The sequence below is a fragment of the Agelaius tricolor genome, unplaced genomic scaffold (genome assembly GCF_023055355.1).
Source record: "Agelaius tricolor isolate 1412-34295 unplaced genomic scaffold, bAgeTri1.0.p SCAF_43, whole genome shotgun sequence".
NCBI lineage: Eukaryota > Metazoa > Chordata > Aves > Passeriformes > Icteridae > Agelaius > Agelaius tricolor.
The window spans coordinates 2,679,949-2,703,299 of NW_027269303.1; the positions used below are offsets into that span (position 1 = coordinate 2,679,949).

General features: G+C 52.3%; 2 protein-coding genes across 2 annotated transcripts in view; one reads left to right on the forward strand and one right to left on the reverse strand.

Moving 5' to 3' along the window:
• LOC139604076 (uncharacterized) overlaps positions 1-23,351 on the reverse strand; it is a 1,261,625-nt gene that overhangs the window by 1,163,918 nt on the left and 74,356 nt on the right.
• On the forward strand, positions 2,496-3,428 carry LOC139603977 (olfactory receptor 14I1-like). The gene has a single exon (XM_071454975.1). It carries the CDS (start codon positions 2,496-2,498, stop codon positions 3,426-3,428), a length of 933 nt encoding a protein of 310 aa, XP_071311076.1.

The window sequence follows — 23,351 nt, forward strand, 5'->3', positions numbered from 1 at the left end:
TTTGAAACCAGAAATAATTTCTCCCATAGGGTTGGGGAATGTGGGATAAGGTTGTCTATGCTGGATCAGCTCTCAAGGTACAACTTCTCTGACCTGGCCAGACCTCCTTAGGAGAGACCCTGGATCACTATCAATCACAGAATGCTGCAATCAGCTCTTTGATAATATGAAATGCAATAAAGGCACCCATTAAGATAGGAATACATATTTCTTAGAAGCTCTTTGAAATATTTCTCCATAACTGTAAAAGGAAAACTTCCCGATGAACTGCACAAAAGCAGAGGGAAATCAAGGCAGAGCCATGGTTTGTCAGAACTTGCTTGATCCTAATGAGCCCTGAGGTGCACTTGGAGCTGAGCCCTGGAACCTCAGGACCTAAAAGGGGATTGCACAAACCTTTCCAGGAATCAAAGTCAGAGGAAACACCCAAAGTGTCTCAAAGCATGAGTGGGTCCCACTGAGGTCCATCCCCAACACAGGATCCTCATGGACTCCTGGAAGAGAGAATTGGAGGCCAGAATTGGACAAAAACCTCTCAGAGATTCAGAGTGGAAAGGAACATCCAAAGTACCTTAAAAACTTTGAGTATCTCAAGGAATTAATGAGCCCCACTGAGTGTCAGTACAAAGCTCTCAAGGGACTCATTAAAGCAGATAATTGGGGCCATGATTGCACAAACCTCTCACAGAGTCTCTATCAAAATGGAAACACCAAGTACCTTAAAATAACTGAAGTACCTTGAAGTATTAATGCACCCCACTGAGTGTTGTTACTGACAAAGCCTCTCCAGGGACTAATTACAGCAGATAATTGGAGGCCATGATTGCACAAACCTCTCAGAGACTCCAAGGCAAAAGCCAAGCCCAAAGTCCTTTGAAAATCCTGCAGTCCCTGCAGGGAGCATGAAGGAGCCCCCAGGGCCATTGCTGAGCAAGGCTCCCCAGGGACTCCTTGCAGCAGATCCTTGAGGCCACTGGGATGTGGGCTAGGGGGGGATGCTGAGGGCAGCACAAGGGGCTGACAGTGCCCAGCCTGGCTGGGGCTGTGCCAGGAGGCCCCAGGGCCTCAGGACAAGGTGTCTCCTCCCAGCCCTTGCTGGCACAGACCCTGCTGTGCCCCAGGGCACCAAGACTTGGCTTCTCTTTGTCCCCACCTGTCATCACTGCCTGCAGTTCTCTGCTCTGCCTGGGGCCTGGGGACACTTGCTCAGTTGTGTCCCTCAGTGGGACCCATTAAAAGTCCAAGAAACTTTGGAGTTGGATTCTGCCTTGGAGTTCTGGAGAGGTTTCTTCAGCTCCCTCTCAGGGACTGATGTTCAGGGCCTGAGCACAAAGCCCCAGAGGCTGATTAAAGTCCTTGTGCTGTGTCTGTGCTGCTGAGCTGGGCTGGGCTCCTGGCCCAGAGGCAGCTCCTGGTCACCAAGAAGAGCTTCAAAAGCACATTTCTCTGGATGAGCAGCTCTTGTGCCAGCCCAGCAGGGCTGGGGCACTGCCTGCAGCCAGCCTGGGCACAGCCCAGAGGCACAGAGAGCTTCAATCAGTCAGGGCTGGGAAGGGGCTGAGAAGTGCCTGGGGCACAATCACTGCCAGCCCTTGGCACAGGAACCTCTGGCTGCAGGACAATGCAGCTGCAGCTCCTGGAGCCATCTCCTCAAGCTGGAACATGCCAATGCCTGCAGAGCCTGTGAGTACATTCTCTGCTTGTCTCTTGTGCAGAGCAGCCAGGGGTGCCCAGGGCTGTCCTGCAGAGCAGGGTCCTGCAGCCCAGGGCGCTGTGCTGGGGCAGGGACTCTGCTGCCTGCCAGGGACAGCTCTCAGCCAGCCCTGGCAGCTGCTGCCAGCACTGGGGGACAAGATCTGGCTGGGAGGAGACAGCTGGTGAGGCTTGGAAGTGTTCTCCATGTGTGGGGAGGATGCTGCATTGTTCAGGACTGCTCCCAGCATGGCAGTGAACTGCAGAACATTTCCAAGTAGATTATACAGGGTGCACAGTGAGGCAGGGGCTGCATGAAAGGGAAAATCCTGCTTTTTTAATCTACTGCTCTGGGTTGCTGTGATGGGAAACTGCACATAGATATTCTTCTCCCAGTTCAGGTTAATAAAAAAAAAATTTATTTCTCAGATCTTACAAAACAACAGTTATAGAAATCACCACAGGGCCCCTCACAGGCAGCATCAGTGTTGCTTTTCCAGCCTCCTCAGGGTTGCTCTGATGGCAACAGAGCCAGAGCAGCCCCTGGGCAGTGCCAGAGCTGGGAGGGCTCTGCAGGGCAGAGCTGAGCCCCCAGGGCTGGGCTGGGCTCTGGCAGCACTGGCAGGGCCCAGCCCTGGGCACAGGGAAGCAGCTGCTGGCAGGGACAGCTCCAGGCAGCAGAGCCCTGGGCAGGCAGTGGGGGGAAAGTGCCCCCAGGCTCTGCTGGGATATTTCAAGTCCTCTCCAAACCCAACTATTCCATGATTACTTTTCTTACAGATCCCCATGTGCAGCCCCAGCAAATGTCGAACAGCAGCTCCATCAGGCACTTCCTGCTGCTGGCATTGGCAGACACGCGGCAGCTGCAGCTCCTGCACTTCTGCCTCTTGCTGGGCATCTCCCTGGCTGCCCTCCTGGGCAACGGCCTCATCATCAGCGCCGTAGCCTGCGGCCACCACCTGCACACGCCCATGTTCTTCTTCCTGCTCAACCTGGCCCTCGCTGACCTGGGCTCCATCTGCACCACTGTCCCCAAAGCCATGCACAATTCCCTCTGGGACACCAGCAACATCTCCTACACTGGATGTGCTGCTCAGCTCTTTTTCTTTACGTTCTTCATCTCAGCAGAGCTTTCCCTGCTGACCATCATGTGCTACGACCGCTATGTGTCCATCTGCAAACCCCTGCACTATGGGACCCTCCTGGGCAGCAGAGCTTGTGCCCACATGGCAGCAGCTGCCTGGGCCAGTGCCTTTCTCTATTCACTGCTGCACACGGCCAATACATTTTCCCTGCCCCTGTGCCATGGCAATGCCCTGGGCCAGTTCTTCTGTGAAATCCCACAGATCCTCAAGCTCTCCTGTGCCAAATCCTACCTCAGGGAACTTCGGCTTCTTGCTGTTAGTGCCTGTTTATTTTCTGGATGTTTTGCATTCATTGTTTTCTCCTATGTGCAGATCTTCAGGGCTGTACTGAGGATCCCGTCTGAGCAGGGACGGCACAAAGCCTTTTCCACCTGCCTCCCTCACCTGGCCGTGCTCTCTCTGTTCCTCAGCACTGGTATATTTTCCTACCTGAAGCCCCCCTCCATGTCCTCCCCATCCCTGGATCTGGCCCTGTCAGTTCTGTACTCGGTGGTGCCTCCAGCCCTGAACCCCCTCATCTACAGCCTGAGGAACCAGGAGCTCAAGGCTGCAGTGTGGAGACTGATGACTGGATGCTTTCAGAAACATTGAACTGTTGGCCAATTTCTGCAAATCACTTGTAATAAAAGTTATCTTTGATCCTTCTTGTTCATTTAATTTTGGAGGTTCTTTTCCTTTGTTTTAGTATTTTCATATTGTCAACAAAGAAATGTCAATCTTGGTGCCATTTCTCATTTCATTTCTGTCCACCTTACCTGTGGCCACAGACTGTGTCAGTGAGGGATTGTGCTCTCAATGGCTTTAGAGGAACTAATGGATCTCCCAGCAGAGTTTTCTGCAGAGATGCCCTTTTGTTGCCTTCTCTGGAGCTGCAGCAGCAATGTCTGTGTGCAGAGCTCGGGCAGATCAGTGCTGGCCCAGCAGCTGTGCCCAGCAGCAGCAGCAGCAGCACTTGGTGTTGCCAGTGCTGCTGCCGAGGCCCTGCCCCGCTGCCCTGGTGGCCCTGGTGTTGCTGCAGGGCCTGAGTGCTCTCGGGGCCGGGCACAGCCCTGGGGGTGGCAGTGCCGGGGCTGCAGCAGGGACAGGCCATGGGCACTGCTGGGGCAGCGCTGACGCCTCAGGCCAGGCCCTGGGGGCTCCAGGCTCCTTGCCCAGGCTCTCTCAAGAACACAGCCAGGCCAATGCTCAGCACAGAAACCCCCGTCAGCAGCCCCAGGCTGGCCGTGGGCAGGCTGGGGGCAAACAGCATGGCTGGGGCTCTGCAAGGGCCCTGGGGCAGACGGGAAGGAGCAGCAGAGCAGGGGCTGATCCATGCCCAGTGCGCTGCACAGCCCAGGGCAGCGTCCCAGAGCGTCCTCATGCAGCTGCCAACAACATCCCCCCTCTGCAGCCCTGGCCTCTCCCCCAGCTCACACAGGTGCCCCATCCTTGCAGGCACAGACATGGCAGCACTGCCTCAGCAGCCCCTGTTTGCATTGCACACAGCAGGGGCAGCACCCCCATGCTGTTGCTGTGGGGACATGAACCTGAGGGAGCACAAATGCCATCAGCCCCTGGGGCCAGCAAGGCCTGGGGGACACCAGGGAAACCACTCAGCTTTGTCCTGGCCTCTGCACTCAGCCAGAAAGTTTGTTCCCATCAGCTGGGAGTTTCCTGTGCCACTGCAGACGCTGTTGCTCAGAGCCAGGGCTGCCTGGCAGCCACCCCCAAACTGCCCTCAGCATTTCCTGTGTGCCACCTTTGCTTTCTTTACTCTTCCCTGGTACAAGTTTCTTCCCATTGCCCACCCCTGCTCCCTGCCCTGCAATCTGCCCATCTCTGTCCTGGTCCTGCTGGCCACACCATTCCTGATCCAGGCCAGGAGCCATTGGCCTTCTTGCCCACCTGGGCACACTGCTGCCTCATGTCCAGCCTGCTGTCCATCAGTCCCTGCAGGTCCCTTTCTGCCTTGCTGCTCTCCAGCCACTCTGTCCCCAGCCTGTAGTGCTGCAGGGCTTGTTGTGGCCAAAGTGCAGGATCCGGCACTAGGACTTGTTCAACCTCACCTTGTTGGATTTGGGCCCTGGATCCAGCCTGTCCAGGGCCCTGTGCAGAGCCCTCCTACCCTCCAGCAGATCCACACTCCCAGAAAACTTGGGGTCACCAGGGTTCCATGAGGCCCCAGAGTGTCCCAAGGGTCTCCATGATTCCATGAGGCCTCCCAGTGTCACAATGTCCCTTTGGTTCCATGGGACCACTTGGTGTCACAAAGTCCCTTGGATCCTTGGGCGCTGCAGTGTCACAATGGATCCTTGGTATCCCAAGGCCCTGCAGTGTCACAATGGATCCTTGGTTCCATGAGGTCTGGCAGTGCAGCTATGCTCTCCTTGCTTCCACAGTGGCACAATGGCCTCTTGGTCCCAAGGGCCACCATGGTGTCCAACATGTTTCCTTCATTCCAGGAGTCCCTGAGGAGCAGCCCTGGCCCCTTGGTTCCATGGGGCCCTGCAGTGTCACAGTGGCCCCATCGTGACACCAGGTCCTGCTCTGTCACAATGCTCTGCATGGTTCCACAAGGCCCTGCAGTGTCACAGTGGCCTCTGTGGTTCCAGGAAGACCCAGACTGTCACCATGGACTCCTTGCTTCCATCCAGCCCCACAGTGTCACCATGGCCCCTTGGCTCTGTGCTGCCATGTCGTACACAGTGTCACCATGGTCCTCTTAGTGCCACCAGGCCCTGCAGTGTCACAATGGCCGCTTGCTTCCCCAGGGCCCTGCAGTGTCACAATCATCAGAGAATCAACCAGGCTGGAAAAGACCTTGGAGAGCACCAAGTCCAACCTGGGACCCAACACCACCTTGTCACCCAGGCCATGGCACTGAGTGCCACATCCAGTCTTTACGTAAACACCACCACAGCTGGTGACTCACCCACCTCCCTGGGCAGCCCATTCCAATGCCCAATCACCGTTTGTGTGAAGAATATTTCCTAATGTCCAGCCTAAATGTCCCCTGAAGGCTGTGTCCTCTTGTCCTGTCTCTGTTCCCTAGGAAAAGGGCCTGACCCCCACCTGGCTGTGCCCTCCTGTCAGGGAGTTGTAGAGAGTGATGAGGTCTCCCCTGAGCCTCCTCTTCTCCAGGATAAACAACCCCAGCTCCCTCAGCCACTTCTCACAGGACTTGTGTTCCAGACCCCTCCCCAGCCTTGTTGCCCATCTCTGGACACGCTCCAGCGCCTCCATGTCCTTCCTAAATTGGGGGGCCCAGAACTGGACACAGAACTCGAGGTGCTGCCCAGCCAGTGCTGAGCACAGGGGAAGACTCACTGCCCTGCTCCTGCTGGCCACACCATTCCCGATCCATAGGAGTGCCAGGGGTTGGATGAGGGAAATGGTGGGGAGGGGGTGTGACAAAGTGTTATTGATAGTCAGCCATGAAGGGTCTTGATTTTTATATCTCTTCACACAGCATTAGGAGGTGCTGGGGGTCAATATCAATTGGACATTGATTATATCAAACTATAAACAGGAAAAGAGTACTGGATAAAACATTTCTCTTCCCATTTTTTTTTCAATACAGCAGATTCACATTGAAAACACTTGTGAAATTTTTCTAATTAACCACAGAAGAATTGGAAACTTTGATTATTCCTCGGGGCTGTTCTTCTTCAGGTGTTTTAGTCAAATGTTTATGAGCCCTTTTCATTGAATTCCTCAACTGAAGAGCTCAAGAAAGAACTGGCCTCTGGAGAAATATAATTCATTAGCAACCTCCAAGCTGCTGAGGATCCATGCCCATGAGAGCAGCAATGAACAGAAATGGGCACAGCTTTGTGGCTGTCCCAGCTTTGGCATGGGCCCTGGGCCTGGAGCAGGAGCAGCTCTTGAGGCCCCCAAGGCCGGGGCTCTTGTGCTGCCCTGGGCAGATGGGATGGCAGCAGGGGCTGCAGAGCTCTCAGCACCTCAGGCCGAGGGGAGCAGGGCAGCCAGGGAGCCTCCTTTGGCCTTGGCCAAGCACCTTCCCCCATGGCTGGGGCTGAGTCCTGTGGCAGCTGCAGCTGCTGCTGTGCCCTTGGCAGGGTCTGAGGCTGTGGGGCCAGTGGCCAGAGCAGCCTGGCCTGAGCAGAGCTGTGGGGCCAGAGCCGGCTGGGCTGGGCTGGGCTCAGAGAGGCCCTTGGTGCTGCCCAGAGCTCAGGGCAGCTGGCAGTGCTTGCAGGGAGCTGGGCTGGGCTCCGAGAGCCTGGCCCAGAAACCATCAGTGTCCATCTCAGCCTGGCTGAGCGTGCAGGGGCAGGACTCAGGCCAGGCCTTGTGGGGCAGGGCCAGCGCCTGTGCAAGGCATTGCAAACAGGCAAGTGGCCCAGAGAGGAGGCTGCTCTGTGCCCTTGGTGGCATGGACAGAGCAGGGAGGGGGCCCAGGACATTTGTCAGCGCCAGCCTCTGTGCCCATGCGTTGGCAGCCCTGGCTGCTGAGCCCAGCTTTGGCCTGGGCTGAGTTTGGCTGTGGCCCAGCTCCATCCTCCTGCAGGGCTCAGGGCCTATTCCCGGCCATGGCCAGCCCTGGCTGCCTCTCTGCTGGCCCAGAGGCCGGCAGAGCCCGGGGCAGGGCTGTCTGTGCAGCCCCACAGGTGCCACGGGCTGTGCAGGAGCTGGCAGAGGCTGCCCAGCAGGGAGGCCATGGGGCACAGAGCCCCAAGGCTGCTGTGGGCACCACAGCACAGGGGCCGTTCCCAGCCGCAATGCTCCTGGCCTGGGCTGGGCCTGCACAGGGGCTGGGCCACCATGGCTGGGCCAGCACAGGGCCACAAAGGGGCCACGCAGCCGCTGCCGGGGCTGACAGCAAGGCCAGGCACACACAAGCAATTGCTGAGCATGGCCTGCGCTGGCCAGGCCTGACTGGGCCAAAGGCAGAGCTCAGCTGCCCTTGGGGGCTGCAGCAACACTCCAGAGCCCAAAGAGCCTCCATGGCTGGGCTGGAGACCAAGGCTGCAGCAGGGAAATGCAGGGCTGCTGCAGGATGGGGAGGCCATTGAATTCCAGCACACACCTCAGCTCTATGATGATCCCAGCACCATGCTGGGCCCTGTTTCAGACTGGAGCAGAGCAGATGTTGATGGCACAGGAGCCCTGCGGGGCTGTCAGGGCCCTGCAGCTTGCAAGGTGCTCTGCTCTCCCTCAGGTGCTCTGGGAGAGATCCAATCCCAGCTGGGCACCTCAGGGCACAAGTGTCACTGCCTGTTCATGGGCACACAATTGATGTCTGCCTGGAAAGGGGCACAGGTTTTAATTCCTGTTTTTTTCATAATATACAAGCAAACCTTTTTTATCTGGGTCCATTGTGCATTCTTAAGAAATAGCAAAGTTTTCCAACCAGGAGCAGGAATTTTCTGGATCTACTGGATTCTTTGACTGATGGCAGAAGAAGAAGAAATACTGATTTTCCCCTCTCCCTTTGCCACCAGCATTTAGTCTAATATTTCATGAGCCCCTTCCTTTAGGGGTCTCCATCCATCCTGGTTAAATGGCCATGTCTAAGGACATCTCTTCATTTAGAGCAGCTGGACCTATCTCTTTCCCATTGCTCTAAGACTTCCTCCCACAGATATTCTCTGGTCATTCCAATGCATCTCACTTGACTGGCATCATGCTTTGAGCTTCAGGGAATTGCCCAATCTTTCAGAAGTTTAAATATTTCCTTAGTTGTAGTTTTATCTTTTATAACACCGCTTCTTGTATCTTTGTCTAAAATCCTTAGTGTATGGAAATCCCTTGTGGATGGTGGACATGTCAGATGCTGCTGCAATGTCAGAAGGAGCTGGGGGAATTGTTTTGAGGTTTATTACATTTTATCATTTCACATTTTTTATGCTGGCCATGAAGAGAAACCTTTCTGTGCCTCTGAGTCTCACCAGTTCCTGGCCCCCAAAGGACACAAACCTGATGAGTTTGGTTCCCACTGCAGTGGCTGCACTTGGACCTCCCTCCATCCCCAGAGCAGAGCTTCCTTGTCCCAGACAGTCCCTGGCAATGCAGGGATGAAGGAAATAGGACAGGCTGTGGGGATCAGGGGCAGGGCAGAGCCAGGGAGAAGAATGACTTTTGGCATTTGATGGATCTGTGCCTCCCCTTGGCTTTGCTGGCTGACAAGAAATGAACATCCCTCTGTTTCTTGGGCAGCTCCTTCTCCAACAAAAGCAGGTGGGAGTTGGAGCCAAGGAGCTGAAAGCTGCAGGTGCAGCCTGGGCTGGAGGGAGCTCAGATTTGCACAAGGCTGCTCTGAGTGCCAGGGCTTGGATGGGGGAAATGGTGGGGTGGGGGTAGGGACAGAGTCTGATTGATTGTCAGCCATGGAAGGTCTTGATTTTCATATCTATTCACACTGCATGAGGAGATGCGTGGATTCGATGTCAATTGGAGATTGCACACATCAATGAATTACCAGGAAAAAAAAATTAAATTACAGGATCTAAAAATATTTACTTGCTGTCTTTTTAAATATCGTGTATTAATCTTGAATAGGCTTCTTAAATGTGTTGAATTAACCACAAAAGATTTGAACACTTAAATGATTCCCAGAGGCTTGGCTTGTTCAGGTGTTCTGAATGTTCATGAGCCCTGGGACACTGAATTCCTGCACTGAAGAGCTGAAGGCTGAACAAGCCTCTGGAGCAGTGAAATTCAGCAGCAGCCTCCAAGTTGCTGAGGATGTCAGCAGCCCCCAGTGAGGCCATCCCTGCCCAGAGACCGTGGGGGAATGGGCAGACAAGGAGAGCGTCCCTGGGGCTGGGGCAGCACAACTCAGAGGCACCAGCGGCTCCAGCTGGGCAATGGAGTGTGGAATGTGGCTGGGAAAGCCCTGCCTGGGCTGGGCCAAGCAGCACACACAAGCCCTGACCCACATCCACTAAAAAACTCTCTCGAGGAGACATTTAAAAGGAATTACAATTGTTTGTGTACACTGAGTTGGACTCCCTAGAGAAATATCAGCAAGAGATTCTCAGGAGCTCCAAACAACAAAACAGGAACTTTACTGGCAACTTTAGAATATCCGAGAAACTTTGGCAAAAGGTTTAATACAACATTCAGTCAACAAGAAACATTTCTCATAACATTAACTTTGCTCATTCAACTTCACAAACTCTAAGCCTGTTCCATTTTAAGTTACTCAAATTTTGCAAGAAGAGGGAATAAGAAAAAGACAAAAAAGATACAGAGAAATACACACACAGCTTCCAACTCCTGGATTCCAGCAGTGTTCAGATGGAAATTCAAAGACGATGCAGGGTCAAGATGTGTGCTTGCCTTGTGGTCAGCCTTCAATACCCCTTGGTCTTGCTGGGCCCTTCCCCCAGGTGGGACTTGGGCTCATTTGGTCCCTCAGGAGCTGGGCTGGGGCTGCAGAGGTGGCTGTGGAGCATTGCCTGTGCTGTGCCAGGGACTGACAGCCACTGCTGGGCTGGGATAGAGGCTCTGGGGGGATTGGGGTTCCAGGGCAGGGCAGGGCTGGGCTTCCAGGGCAGGGCAAGGCTGGACCTGCCCCTTCCTCCCCAGCACATGAAATGTTTTGAGCCAACAATCTCCTCCAGGCTGTCACAACAGGGAATGTTGGAGGTGAAATCCCGATTCTGGCCATGGGCATCTGGACAAGGACAGTTTGTTTCCATAGGAAGGAAGGCACAGAGCCCTAGTGTTTGGAAGGCAGGTGAGAGCCTCAGTAGGCCAAGGCCAGCCAGACTTGTCAGAAATGGCAGATCTGGGAGCAGTCTTTGTAGTTAGGGAATTTTGGAGGTGGAAGCCCAATCTTGGCCATGGGCACCTGGACATGCAGGACAGTTCTTTCCCATAGGAAGGAAAGCACGGAGCCTTCCCCAGTGTTTTGGGGACAGATGAGATGTGACCCTTGTGAAACCATTGCCAGCCAGACTTGTCCTGGCAATATTCCTATGCGAACAATCCCTGGATATAAGGAAATTTGGAGGCGAAATCCCAATTCTGGCAATGGGTGCCTATAGAAGAAGAGTTCTTGTCCATAGAAAGGAAATCATGGAGCCCCAGTGTTCCAGCAGTAGAAGAGACCCTCAACCTGCCAAGGTCAGTTGGACCACTCAGATGGCTCCTGGGAGGCCAAAGCTGCGGGGCCTGTTCTGTGTTCCCTTGGTTTTGGGGGGCCCCACAAATGGTGCCTTGGATCTATGAGGACCCACAGTGCCATAAGGGTGACTTGTTTCCATAGGATCCAGCAGTGTCCCAAACACTCCTTGATAACAGAAGACCCTCAGTGTCACAATAGACCCTTGGATCAATGGGGTCTCACAGTTTCACAGTGGCCCCTAGGTTCCAAAAGGCCCCGCAATGTCACAATGGTCCCAATGATGCCATGAGGCCCTGCAGTGTCACAATGGTCTCCATGGTTCCCCAGGCCCCACAATGTCACACGACTCCTCTGTTCCATGAGCCTTGAAATGTCACAATGGACCTTTGGACCCTGGGAGTTTGCAGTGTCACAATGGTCTCCTTTGGCTCCACAGTGTCACAATGGACCATTGACAACAGGAGGCCCCTCTGCGCCACCCTGGAGCTTTGGTTCCACACAGCCCTGCAGTGTCACAAAGGCCTCTTGGTTTCACGAGGCCCCACAGTATCACAATGGTCCTCTTGGTTGTGTGGGGACCCCCAGGGTCACAATGGTCTCACCGGTTCCATGAGACCTCACAGTGTCACAATGCTTTGCTTATTCCATGGGCGCTCATAGTGTCACAATGGTCTCCATGATTCCATGGGTCCCCTCAGTGTCACAATGGTCTCCATGATTCCATGATTCCCCAGAGTACAAAAAGGCCTCTTGGTTCCATGAGGCTGTGAAGTGTCTTAATGGTCTCCACAGTTCCATTAGGCCCTGCGGTGTTACAATGGACCCTTGGTTTGATGGGGCTTCACAGTGTCACAATGATCCCTGCATTGCATGGAGTCACACAGCATCAGTACAGTCCCCTGGGTTCCATGAGGCCCAGCAATGTCACAGTGCTCTCCATGATTCCATGGGGCCCCACAGTGTCCCAATGGTCCCTTGGTCTCACAGGGCCCCACAGTGTCACAATGCTCCCTTGCTTCCATGGGCCCTGTGCTGCTGCATTCCCCCCTCCCCTTCTCAGCCTGCCCTGCCAGCTGAGAAATGCTCCTTGGGGCTCGGCCTTGGCCAACAGCCCCTGGGCTCAGCTCCTCTGCAGCTCATCACAAACACTGTCTGCTCCAGGCACTGCTGCTGCCCAACCAGCTCCTGCTTTCTGGAGGAGCAGCCCTGGGAACTGGTTTTGTTCCCTCAGTGGCACAACATCCCTGTTCTCACACTGCCAAAGAAAGCTGTTGGTGCCAAGTGTGGCCAGGATGAACCATTGCTGGGACTGAAGCCCCTCTCTTGGGGCCCTGCAAACAGCGCTCCAAAAGGAGCCCTTGGAGCTCTCCTGGGCCAGCGACTCCCTCTGAGTGGGGCCTCTCCCAGCCGGGAACTCTCCCGTTTGCTGCACTCGGGGATCCCCAACAACGACGGAGCCTGGGCCGATCCCCCCACTCCTCCAGGCTCAACCCTTCACCCACTGGGGAGATGCCAAAGGATCCACAGGGAGCATTTCCTGCCCTCAGGGGAATTTCTCCCAGGTGCCTTGCACTGACTCTTTGTGTCTGTGTGCACACAGGAGTGCCTGTGCTGGGGAAATGTGGCAGAAATGCTGCTCTCTGAGGAGTTTGAGAGCCTTGGATCGCTGAGTCAGTCAGGCCTTAAATTAAATCAAAAGGTCTAAGCTAACTGCAGCTAAGAGTTGTTCTTTTGCTAAGTTGTTATGTTTAATCTAAGTTATAAGCTAAGTGGAATATTGTTAAATATTATTCCTCTGTTAAATTGCTACATCATAGGTTTTAAGTTAGGTTAAATACTGTTTAGTGTTGTTCTTTTGCTAAATTTTGAAGATGAAGGTGTCACTTGAGGTTAAGTTATAAGATACGTCCTGTAAGGTTGAGCTCAGTAAGATTTTGGGCCATATTCCTTTTATCCTTGCCCTCACTCTCCTTGTGTCACACACACAGGGAAAGTACTCGATTCATTTCTGGTGTGATTGCCTGGATTTTCTTTGGTTTTGTTGTTGCTTTGTTTCCTTGCTCTGCCTGAAGTGTCCAGTCAGGAGCAGAGTGACTCCTGCCAAGGAACTTTGTGCTGCTGTCCCTTAATATTCAATCTGGTTTTTGCTGATCCCTTGCTGGGGATTTTTTCAGCGCTCTCAAGGCCTCGTTGGTACCAGGGTGAAGGAGCCCTGGGCCAGGCTCTGGCCCTGGGGGACACGGGGACGCTGCCGGGGGGTCCCTGTCCCCCTGTGCCACCCCCAGGGCCCCGGCCCCCCGTCCCCGTGTCAGGCTCTGGGGTCGATCTTGTGGAACATCCTCTGGGGGAGGCTGCGGCGCCGGGGGCGGGGGGACCCGGGGGGACAGGGGACCCCGCTGTGCACGAGCAGGGTTGGACTGCTCTGGGGGGAGCTGTGAGGGGGGCCGGGGCAGAGTGACCTCCCCAGTGACCTCACACAGCCCCTGTGATTTCACACAGCCCCTGCGATGTCACACAGCCCCAGTGATGTCACACAGCCAACTCTGAGATGTAACCCTATGATGTCATTCAGCTGCACTGTGATGTCACAGAAGCCTCTGTGATGTCCAAATGTCATCCTATATTATCACCATTTGTTCTGTGATGTCACAGCCAGCTCTATGATGTTACACAGCCAGCCATTGATGTCACAACCCACTCTCTGATGTCACAGAGCCACCCTCTATGAAGGCAGGATCGACTCTATGGCCTCACACCTACTCTGTGCTGTCATAGATAGCTGTGTGATATCACAACCCCCTCAGTGATGTCACAAAACCATCTCTGTGATGTCATACTGCCACTCTGTAATGTCACAGCACACACTTTGACCTCACAGCCAGCTCTACGATGTCACACAGCCATGCCATGATGTCACAGCCAGCTCTGTGATGTCACAGAATCCCCGCTATGATGCTGTAGCTTCTCAATTACCACACACAAGAAACTCTGTGATGTCATAGCCCAATCTGTGACATCACACAGCCCACTCTGTGCTGTCACACAGCCCCTTGCTGACATCACAGCTACTCTGTGCCTCCATGACACAGCCACAGAGGAGCTGCTGTGACACAGCCCCCTCTGGGACATGCCACAGCCCCTGCCAGTGCTGAGCCCCTGGGAGCTCTGTCTGTGCCCTGCTGGTGTCCCTGAGGGGCCCTGGCAGTGCCCCAGCCCTGCTGGGCTGTGCACAGGAGCTGCTCCTGGCCAGAGCTGTCTCTCTGCAGCGCTGCTGCCCTTGCCAGGAGCTGCCTCTGGGCCAGGAGCCCGGCCCAGCTCAGCAGCACAGACACAGCACAAGGGCTTTAATGACCCTCAGGGGCTTTGGTGCTCTTTGTGTCTGCCATGGCCAAAGTGCTGCCCAAGTTGGCTCTGTCAGGGCTGTCTTGCAGCTGCTGCCCATCCCTGTGCCCTGTGCAGCCCAGGCTGTCCTACGGTGTCCCTGCCCTGTGCCTCTGTCCCTGCAGGCTGTTGGCATCCCCCGGCTGCCCCACCTGGCTGGGCCCTTCCTTTGCTGACAGCTCTGCCTCCTGCCTGCCTCTGCCTGCCCACACAAAGCCTTGGCCTTGATACCAAAAGGGTTCATTCAATTTTTACTGTGCCTGTGAACTTTCAGCACAGGAACAAGCCATGCAGGGGCTGCTTTCCCAGCAAGGATGGCTGGAAGACAGGAAGATATCTGGCTCATGAATGTAGCGTCAGAAAAAAGAAGGACTGAAACTGGGAACTTGCAGTAGAATTTATGGTAATGGGTAAATTGTAATACACATTTAGTGACGCTGGTAGAATTACACGTCCACATAGGGTTAGGAGTTATCCCTAACTAGACCTCAGGCTGGAATAAATGATACCCTCTTAAGCAGCAATTTAGTCTTAATGAGTCTTACTCTGATATTTCGGCCATTTGATTGTGGCGAGGCCTCACAGAACCAAGGAGTCAACTGTGACACTGAGCAAACTCATGGAACAAAAGGTCCATTGTGACACCATGGAATCCCATGGAACCAAAATCCATTTTGGCACATTGGGGCCACATTGAACCAATGGGCAATTGTGAAACTGCAGATTCAAGGAGACCATTGTGACACTGAAAAACCTCTGGAAAACACAGGGCCATTCTGCCACAGCAAGGCCTGGTGGAACCATGGGCCCATTGTGACACTGCAGAACCCCACGGAACCAAGGTGACCGTGTTCTGCTATGGAACCTCATGGAACAAATGGTCCATGGTGACCCTGCAGAACCAAGGAGATGCTGTTGGCTGTGTGAAAGCTCATGGAACCAGAAGTCCATTGTGACACAGCAAGGCCTTATGGAACCAAGGGTCCGTTGTTAAACTCTGTGGCCTCATGGAATCATGAGCCATTGTGACACAGCGTGGCCACATGGAGCCAAGGGGCCACTGTGACACTGTAGATCCAAGGAGACCATTGGGATTGAGAAACCTCATGGAACCGAGAGTTCATTTTTACACTGTGGGGCCGGTGGAACCAAGGGGAGCACAGTGACTTTGTGGGGCCTCATGGAACAATGGAGACTGTTCTGACACTTTGGGACCCACTGGAACCAAAGGACCATTATAGAATGGCACGGCCTCAAGGAATCAAGGGGACTACAGTGAACCCTGGGGGTCTCCATGGGATGAAGGCTCCAAGGAACCAAGGATACCATTGTGACACTCTGGGGCATCATGGAACCAAAGGTCCATTGTGACACAGCAGGGCCTTGTGGAGCCAAGGGGACCACAGTGACACTGTGGGGCTCAGTGAAACCAATGGTCTGTTGTGACACCGCGAGGCCTTATGGAATCATGGAGACCATGGTGACACCAAAGGCCTCATTGAAACAAGGGGCCATTGGGGCACTACAAGGCGTTTTGGAAGCAAGGAATCATTGTGGTACCGTGGAGCATTGGCAGGCCAAGGGGCAGTTGTCACACTGTGTGGCACCAAGGAGTCCATTGTGACACTACAGGGCTCCATGGAACTAAGGATTCGGGGAACAGTGCTGGAACACATGGAACCAAAGGTCCATTGTGACACTGCGGGGCCTCATGGAATCCTGGAGGCCATTATGATACTTTGAGGCCTTGTTGAATCAAGGGGCTCTGCAGGGCCTCATGGAACCAAGGAGCCCCTTCTGACACTGTGAGTCCCCATGGAACCAAGGTCCAGTGTGATACCATGGAACCAAGGAGACTGTTGTTGTCTGGTTTTGGCAGTACAAAAGCTCATGGAACAAAAAGTCCATTGTGACATTGTGGGGCCTTATAGAACCAATGAGACTGATATGACACTTAGGGACCCACTGGAACCAAGGGGCCACTGGAGCTCCACAGGGCCTCATAGAACCAAGGGGCCATTGTAGCATAGCAGGGCCTCATGGAATCAAGGGGATCACAGTGACCCGGTGGGGCTCCACAAGGGGCTGTGGGGCTCCACAAGGGGCTGTGGGGTTCCATGGGACCATGGAGCCATTCTAACTGTGGAACCAAGGATACCATTGTTACACTATGGGGCATCATGGAACCAAGGAGGCCATTGTGAATAAGCAGGGGAACCTGCTGAGACTATTGTGACCCTTCAAGGGCCATTGTGGAGCTGCAGGACCTCATGGAAGAAATGAGACCATTGTGACATGGCACGGCCTCATGGGAGCAAGGGGCTGTTGTGACACTATGGGGCCTTGTAGAACTGAGGGGCCCTTGTGACACTGCAGGGCTCCATGGAACTGAGAACTCGTGTGACAGTGAGGAGCCCAATGGAACCAAGGGGCCATTCCATACTTCAGGGCTTCATGGAACCAAGGTGCCATTGTGATACTGTGGAACGAAAAGAGACCATTGTGACACTGAGGGGCTTCATGGAACCAATGAGACCATTCTGGCACTCTGAGTCCCCATGGAACCAAGGGGCCATTGTGACACCACAGGGCCTCATAGAAACAAGGCAGCCACTGTGACACTGCAGGGTCTCATGAAAGCAAGGGGCCATTGTGACACTGTGGGTCCCCATGGAAGCAAGGGGACATTGTGACACATCCAGGCCTGCTGGAACCAACAGGGCCATTGTGACCCTGAGGAACCCAATAGAATCAAGGGGCCAGTTTGAGACTCTGCCACGATGGAACCAATGGGCCATTGTGGCATTGCACAATCCCATGGAAACAAGGAAACCATTTTGACACTGCAAGGCCTCATGGAAGCAAGGGGCCATTGTGCCACTGTGGAGCCAAGGAGACCATTGTTATATCACTGGGCCTCATGGAAACAAAGATCTGTTGTGATCCTACAGGGCCTCATGGAACCAAGGGGCCACTGTGATGCTGCAGGGCCCCAAGGATCCAAGAACATGGAACAGGTCTGGCTGGCTGGGCCTCCTGGGGGCTGCCTGACTGGTCCAGCTGACCTGGGCATGTTGAGGATCACTTCTCATCAGACACTGAAGCCCTGGAGTTGTGTGCTTTCCTTCCTGTAGGGAAGAACTCCTACTCCAGGGGTTCATGGTTGAAATTGGGATCCCTCCTCCAAATCTGATTATATCCAAGGATTATTCCCATATGAAACCTGCCAGGACAGACAGCTCTGGCTGGCCTTGGCCTCTTGGGGACCACCTCTCATCTTCCTTCAAAACACTGGGTGCCTGTGCTTTTCTTGCCACAGAAAAAACCCATCTTTCAAGTCCAGGTGTCCATGGCCAAAATTGGGAATCTGCCTCTAAAATTCCTTATATCCAAGGATAGCTCCCAGACAAACCTGCCAGGACTGTCCAGGTTCCCTTGGCTTCCTGAGGGCCAGCTCTCATCATCCTTTGAAACACTGGGGCTCTGTACTTTCCTTCCTATGGAAAAGAACTGTCTTTCTTGTCCAGATGCCCATAGACAAAAGTGCGGTTTGGCCTCCCAAATTCTGTCTATCCAAGGATTCTTCCCTGACAACAGGTCTGGCTTCCCTTGGCCTCCTTGGGGCTGCCTCTAATCAGCCTTTGAAACACTGGGATCCAACCTTCCTTCCAGGAACCCATGGCTGAAATGGAATTCCACCCCTAATACTCCCCAAATATCCAAGGGTTGCTTTCAGACCAAAGCTGCAAGGACAGGCAATTTGAGGTGTCATGGGACCAAGGGTCCATTGTGAAACTGCAAGACCCCATGGAGCCAAAGATCCACTGTGACTTTGCAAGGCCTCATGGAATCATGGAGACACAATTAAGACATGTCACAGCCTCATGGAACCAAGGAGACCAATGTGACACTAACGGGACTCATGGAATCACAGAGACCATTGTGACACTGTGAGGCCTCATGGAACCGGTGAGACCATTGTGACCCTGGGGTCCCCACAGAACCAAGAGGATCCTTGTGATACTGTGGGGCCTCCTGAAACCAAGAGGCCTTTGTGACACTGCAGGGCTGCATGGAACCAAAGCTCCAGGGTGACACAGAAGGGCCTCCTGCCATCATTGGTCCATTGTGACACTGTGGAGCCAAAGGAGACCATTGTGACACTGCAAACCCCCAGGGTCCAAAGGTCCATTGTGACACTGCAAGGCCTCATGGAATCATTGGGACCATTGTGACACTGCGGGGCCTTCTGGAACCCAGGGGCCATTGTGACATTGCTGGACCCCATGGAAACAAGCCACCATTATGGCACGGCGGGGCCCCATGGATCCAAGGCACCATTGTGGCATTGTAGGGCCCAACAAAACCAAGGGAACACAGAACAGATCTGGCTGGTTTGGCCTCCCAGAGGCTGCCTGACTGGTCCAGCTGACCCTGGCATGTTGAGGGTCTCTTCTCATCTGCTGCTGAAGCACTGGGGCTCCATGATTTTCTTCCTACAGAAAAGAACTCTCCTTCTCCTCCAGGCACCCGTGGCCAGAACTGGGATTCCACCTCCAAATTTCCTTATTATAGTAGAGGAAGTGTATTGTATTTGAATATCTGTACATAGGCTTTACCCCGGGAGGTCCCAGTTGTCCTTGATGGGCTGCAGCTGTGATGTCCTTAATTGGGCTGCAGCTGTGACCAATGAAGATAACTGGGATAAAAGGGTGTGGGTTAGCCAGTCAGGGAGAGCCTTGGAGGAGCCCTGAACTGTGAAAGAGCATGCTGCAGCAGAAGGAGTCTGTGCTGTGAAGATCTGCAGCTGTAAGAACACACCAAGGAGGTATGGACTTTAGAAATCCAATAGCAACAGTATGTGACTCCAGAAATAAACAACACCACCTTATATCCAGCAATTGTTCCAATAGGAATATTCCCAGGACAAGTCTGTCTTGCAGTGGTTTTACAAGGGTCACTTTGCATCTGTCTCAAAAAACACTGGGGAAGGCTCTGTGGTTTCCTTCCTATGGGGAAGAACTGTCCTGCTTCTCCAGGTACTCATGGCTGAGATTGGGGTTCCACCTCTAATATTCCCTTTATCTGAAGTCTGGTCCCAGACAAAATCTTCCATTCCTGACAAGTCTGGCTGGCCTTGGCCTACTGAGGCTCTCCAAACACTGGGGCTCTGTGCTTTCCTTCCTATGGAAAAGAACTGTCCTGTCCTTCTCGGCCAGGTGCCCATGGCCAGAAGTTGGGTTCCACCTCCGATATTGCCTGTTGTGACAGACTGGAGGAGACTGTTGGATCAAAACATTTCATGTGTGGGGGAGGAAGGGGCAGGTCCAGCCTTGTCCTGCCCTGGAACCCCAATCCCCCCAGAGCCTCTATCCCAGCCCAGCAGTGGCTGCCAGTCCCTGGCACAGCACAGGCAATGCTCCACAGCCACCTCTGCAGCCCCAGCCCAGCTCCTGAGGGACCAAATGAGCCCAAGCCCCACCTGGGGGAAGGGCCCAGGGAGACCAAGGGGTATTGAAGGCTGACCACAAGGCAAGCACACATCTTGACCCTGGATCATCTTGGAATTTCCATCTGAACACTGCTGGAATCCAGGAGTTGGTAGCTGTGTGTGTCCCTCTCTGCATCTTTTTTGTCTTTTATCTCTTTCTGCGTCTTCTTCTGTCTCTGTGCTCCTGTAAATTTTGATTAACATTAAATTGAACAGGCTTGGAGTTTGTGAAGTTGAATGGGCCAAGTCAATGCTTTGAGAAATGTTGTTTAGTTGATTGAATATCTGTTGTAATTTGACATTAGAAGAATTTTAAAAAGTGATACATAACTTTTTGTGTAACTGACAATCTGTTAAACCACTGAGATACTGAACATGCCTCTGTGAAATACAAACGTTAAAGACAAAAAAACCCAGGAACCTCCTCTTTCTTTTCCAGTCAACAAAGAAGCAGCGGGCACTTGCCCCAGTCCCCATCTCAACCAAACCAAACCAAACCAAACCAAACCAAACCAAGCAACCCTGCCATGGGCTGAGCCCCTTCCCCCCTCCCCAGGCTGCCCCCCCCCCCACCCCCATTGGCCCCATTCTGACCAAACCAAACCCCAACAACTCCCAAACAGGAAAACAAAAGAGGCTACAAAACCCCAACCAGAACAAAGCCAGCCACAGCTATTAAAATCTCACCATCATGTCCCCTCTCCCAACACAACTCAAACCAAAAACCCCTACAACCTACCACCCATACAAAGTAACCCTACAACTAAAATTAAACACAAAGAAAAACCCAAAATCAACCATAAAGCCAATCCTAACACAACCCAAGCACAACTTCCACCACAAGTTACTGGCAGTTTAGGTGTTAATCCTTTCAGTACTTCATTGCTCCATCGAGTAAAAGAAAAAAAGAAAATATAAGCATATAAATACCCATAAAACCATCAAAGTAAGTAAGTAAGAATCTAAATTCTTATTAAAAAAGAAGGAAAAACTCTTAATTTTAAAATTAAAATTCCCCTTATAAACTATAATGAAAAACTCTTTTACTTTATAACACGTAAAACTATAAAAAAATAAAAGTATTCAAAATAATATCAAACAAAAACCTGCATACTAAAATAAACAACTTAAAAAAACCTGTAATTTCATAAAAAGTTTAAACAGAAAAAAACCCAACTTAATCCACTACCCCCTAGAGTAGATCTCTATTCCCAGAGATAAAAACAGTTTGTAAAGTAAATAATAAAAACTTATACCTTTAAAGAATTCATCTTTAAAACAATACCCCATAAGTCGACATGGCCCATCAACAAGCTGTTAAACAGCTTGTAGCACAAAAACCAACTTCAGAAAAACAAAGTTCCCCAGATAACTGTGATCCATGACAAAATTTAGAACCACAAATTCCTATTTTTTTCCTCTTGTAAAAAAATCTCCGTAACGTTAACAAGAAAAACTTCTCTCCCTAAGTCAACTAAAAAAAGACTATTCTAGAAATAGTAAACTAACTAGAAATTTTAGATTTAGTTTCTTTACATTGTCATAAAAAGAAAAGGTTGTAAAGAAAAATAAAGTGTTCTAAAGAGTTTATTTTAATTCTTACTACTTTTTTTCTTTAATTACTTTTAAAAAAAATTTTCCTTTTCCCTTTTGGAATTTTAAGCCTACTTTACCTTTCTGCTAATCCTATCTCACAACAAAATAAATACATAAATACTTAACCGACACTAAAACCCACCACATTCATCAATACATTAATTAAGAAATCTCAATACTAGAAAAAATTTAAATTCACAAACCAAAACAAGTACAATATCGTAAAAAACCGTTTCCCAAAATTTCTCTGATTTTCTAAAGTTACCAGTAAAGGCTGTTTAGTTCTTTTGAGCTCCTGACAATCTCTTGTTGGTATTTCTCCAGGGAGCCCAACTGAAAGGACACAAACAATTGTAATTCCTTTCAAATGTCTCCTTGAGAGAGTTGTCTGGGGGATAGGAGTCAGGGCTTGTGTGTGCTGCTTGGCCCAGCCCAGGCAGGGCTTTCCCAGCCACATTCCACACTCCATTGCCCAGCTGGAGCCGCTGGTGCCTCTGAGTTGTGCTGCCCCAGCCCCAGGGACGCTCTCCTTGTCTGCCCATTCCCCCACGGTCTCTGGGCAGGGATGGCCTCACTGGGGGCTGCTGACATCCTCAGCAACTTGGAGGCTGCTGCTGAATTTCACTGCTCCAGAGGCTTGTTCAGCCTTCAGCTCTTCAGTGCAGGAATTCAGTGTCCCAGGGCTCATGAACATTCAGAACACCTGAACAAGCCAAGCCTCTGGGAATCATTTGATTTTAATTTTCAAATCCTTTGTGGTTAAGTAGATCTCAGTAGTGTATTCAAACTGAATACCTGATATTTAAAAAGACAGCGAGAAAAGATTTCTCAGGTCCTGTTTAGTTTTGTTTTCCTGTTAGATAAATCGATATGTGCAATCTCCAATTGACACTGAATCCAAGTACCTCCTCATGCAGTTTGAATAGATATGAAAATCCAGACCCTTCATGGCTGACAATCAATCAGACTCTGTCCCTACCCCCACCCCACCATTTCCCCCATCCAAGCCCTGGCACTCAGAGCAGCCTTGGGCAAATCTGAGCTCCCTCCAGCCCAGGCTGCACCTGCAGCTTTCAGCTCCTTGGCTCCAACTCCCACCTGCTTTCCTTGCAGAAGGAGCTGCCCGAGACACAGAGGGATGTTCATTTCTTGTCAGCCAACAAAGCCAAGGGAAGGCACAGCCCCATCAAATGCAAAAGTCATTCTTCTCCCTGGCTCTGCCCCTGATCCCCACAGCCTGTCCTGTTTCCTTCATCCCTGCATTGCCAGGGACTTTCTGGGACAAGGGAGCTCTGCTCTGGGGATAGAGGGAGGTCCAAGTGCAGCCACTGGAGTGGGAACAACAACTCATCAGGTTTGTGTCCTTTGGGGGTCAGGAACTGGTGAGACTCAGAGGCACAGAAAGTTTCTCTTCATGGCAAACAGACCATGGTCGAACAGGACACAATTTAATAACAATCTCGCTCTTCCTTGAGCTATGTGCAACTTCCCAGCAGTTCCTAATGAGTCCACCACCCACAAGTGATTTTCATACTAAAATTGATTTTTGACTAACATGGTTCTGTGATCGATATAAACACAATTAAGTTCTTGTATCAGGATGCTCGTCCTGGAGTGGGTGCAAAACAGCTCCAACAATTCCTGATTTGCAAAGCTGTCAGTGGTGGATGGAGAAGGGAGGTCAGGCTGCTCTTGGTACTGAGGAAATGCTGAAACCAGCCTGACTCATTTCATCTCCTCCTGTCCTGGCTGATCTCCCCTCTTTCCCCTCCCACCCATTGGCTTTTGTCTCCCACCAGGCCCCCGGTGAAGAGCCTGGCTCTGTGTTCTCCATCCCCTCCTCGCTGGCACTGCCAGGCTGGGATGAGGAGCCCCTCAGCCTTCCCTGCTCTGGGCTGGACAAGCCCAGCTCCCTCAGCCTCTGCTCACAGCCCAAGGGCTCCAGCCCCACCTTGGAGGCCCTTCCCAGCCCCTG

What these genes read in the sequence shown, in the direction of transcription:
- LOC139603977 (XM_071454975.1), top strand. Translation starts at nt 2,496, where the DNA reads ATGTCGAACAGCAGCTCCATCAGGCACTTCCTGCTGCTGGCATTGGCA.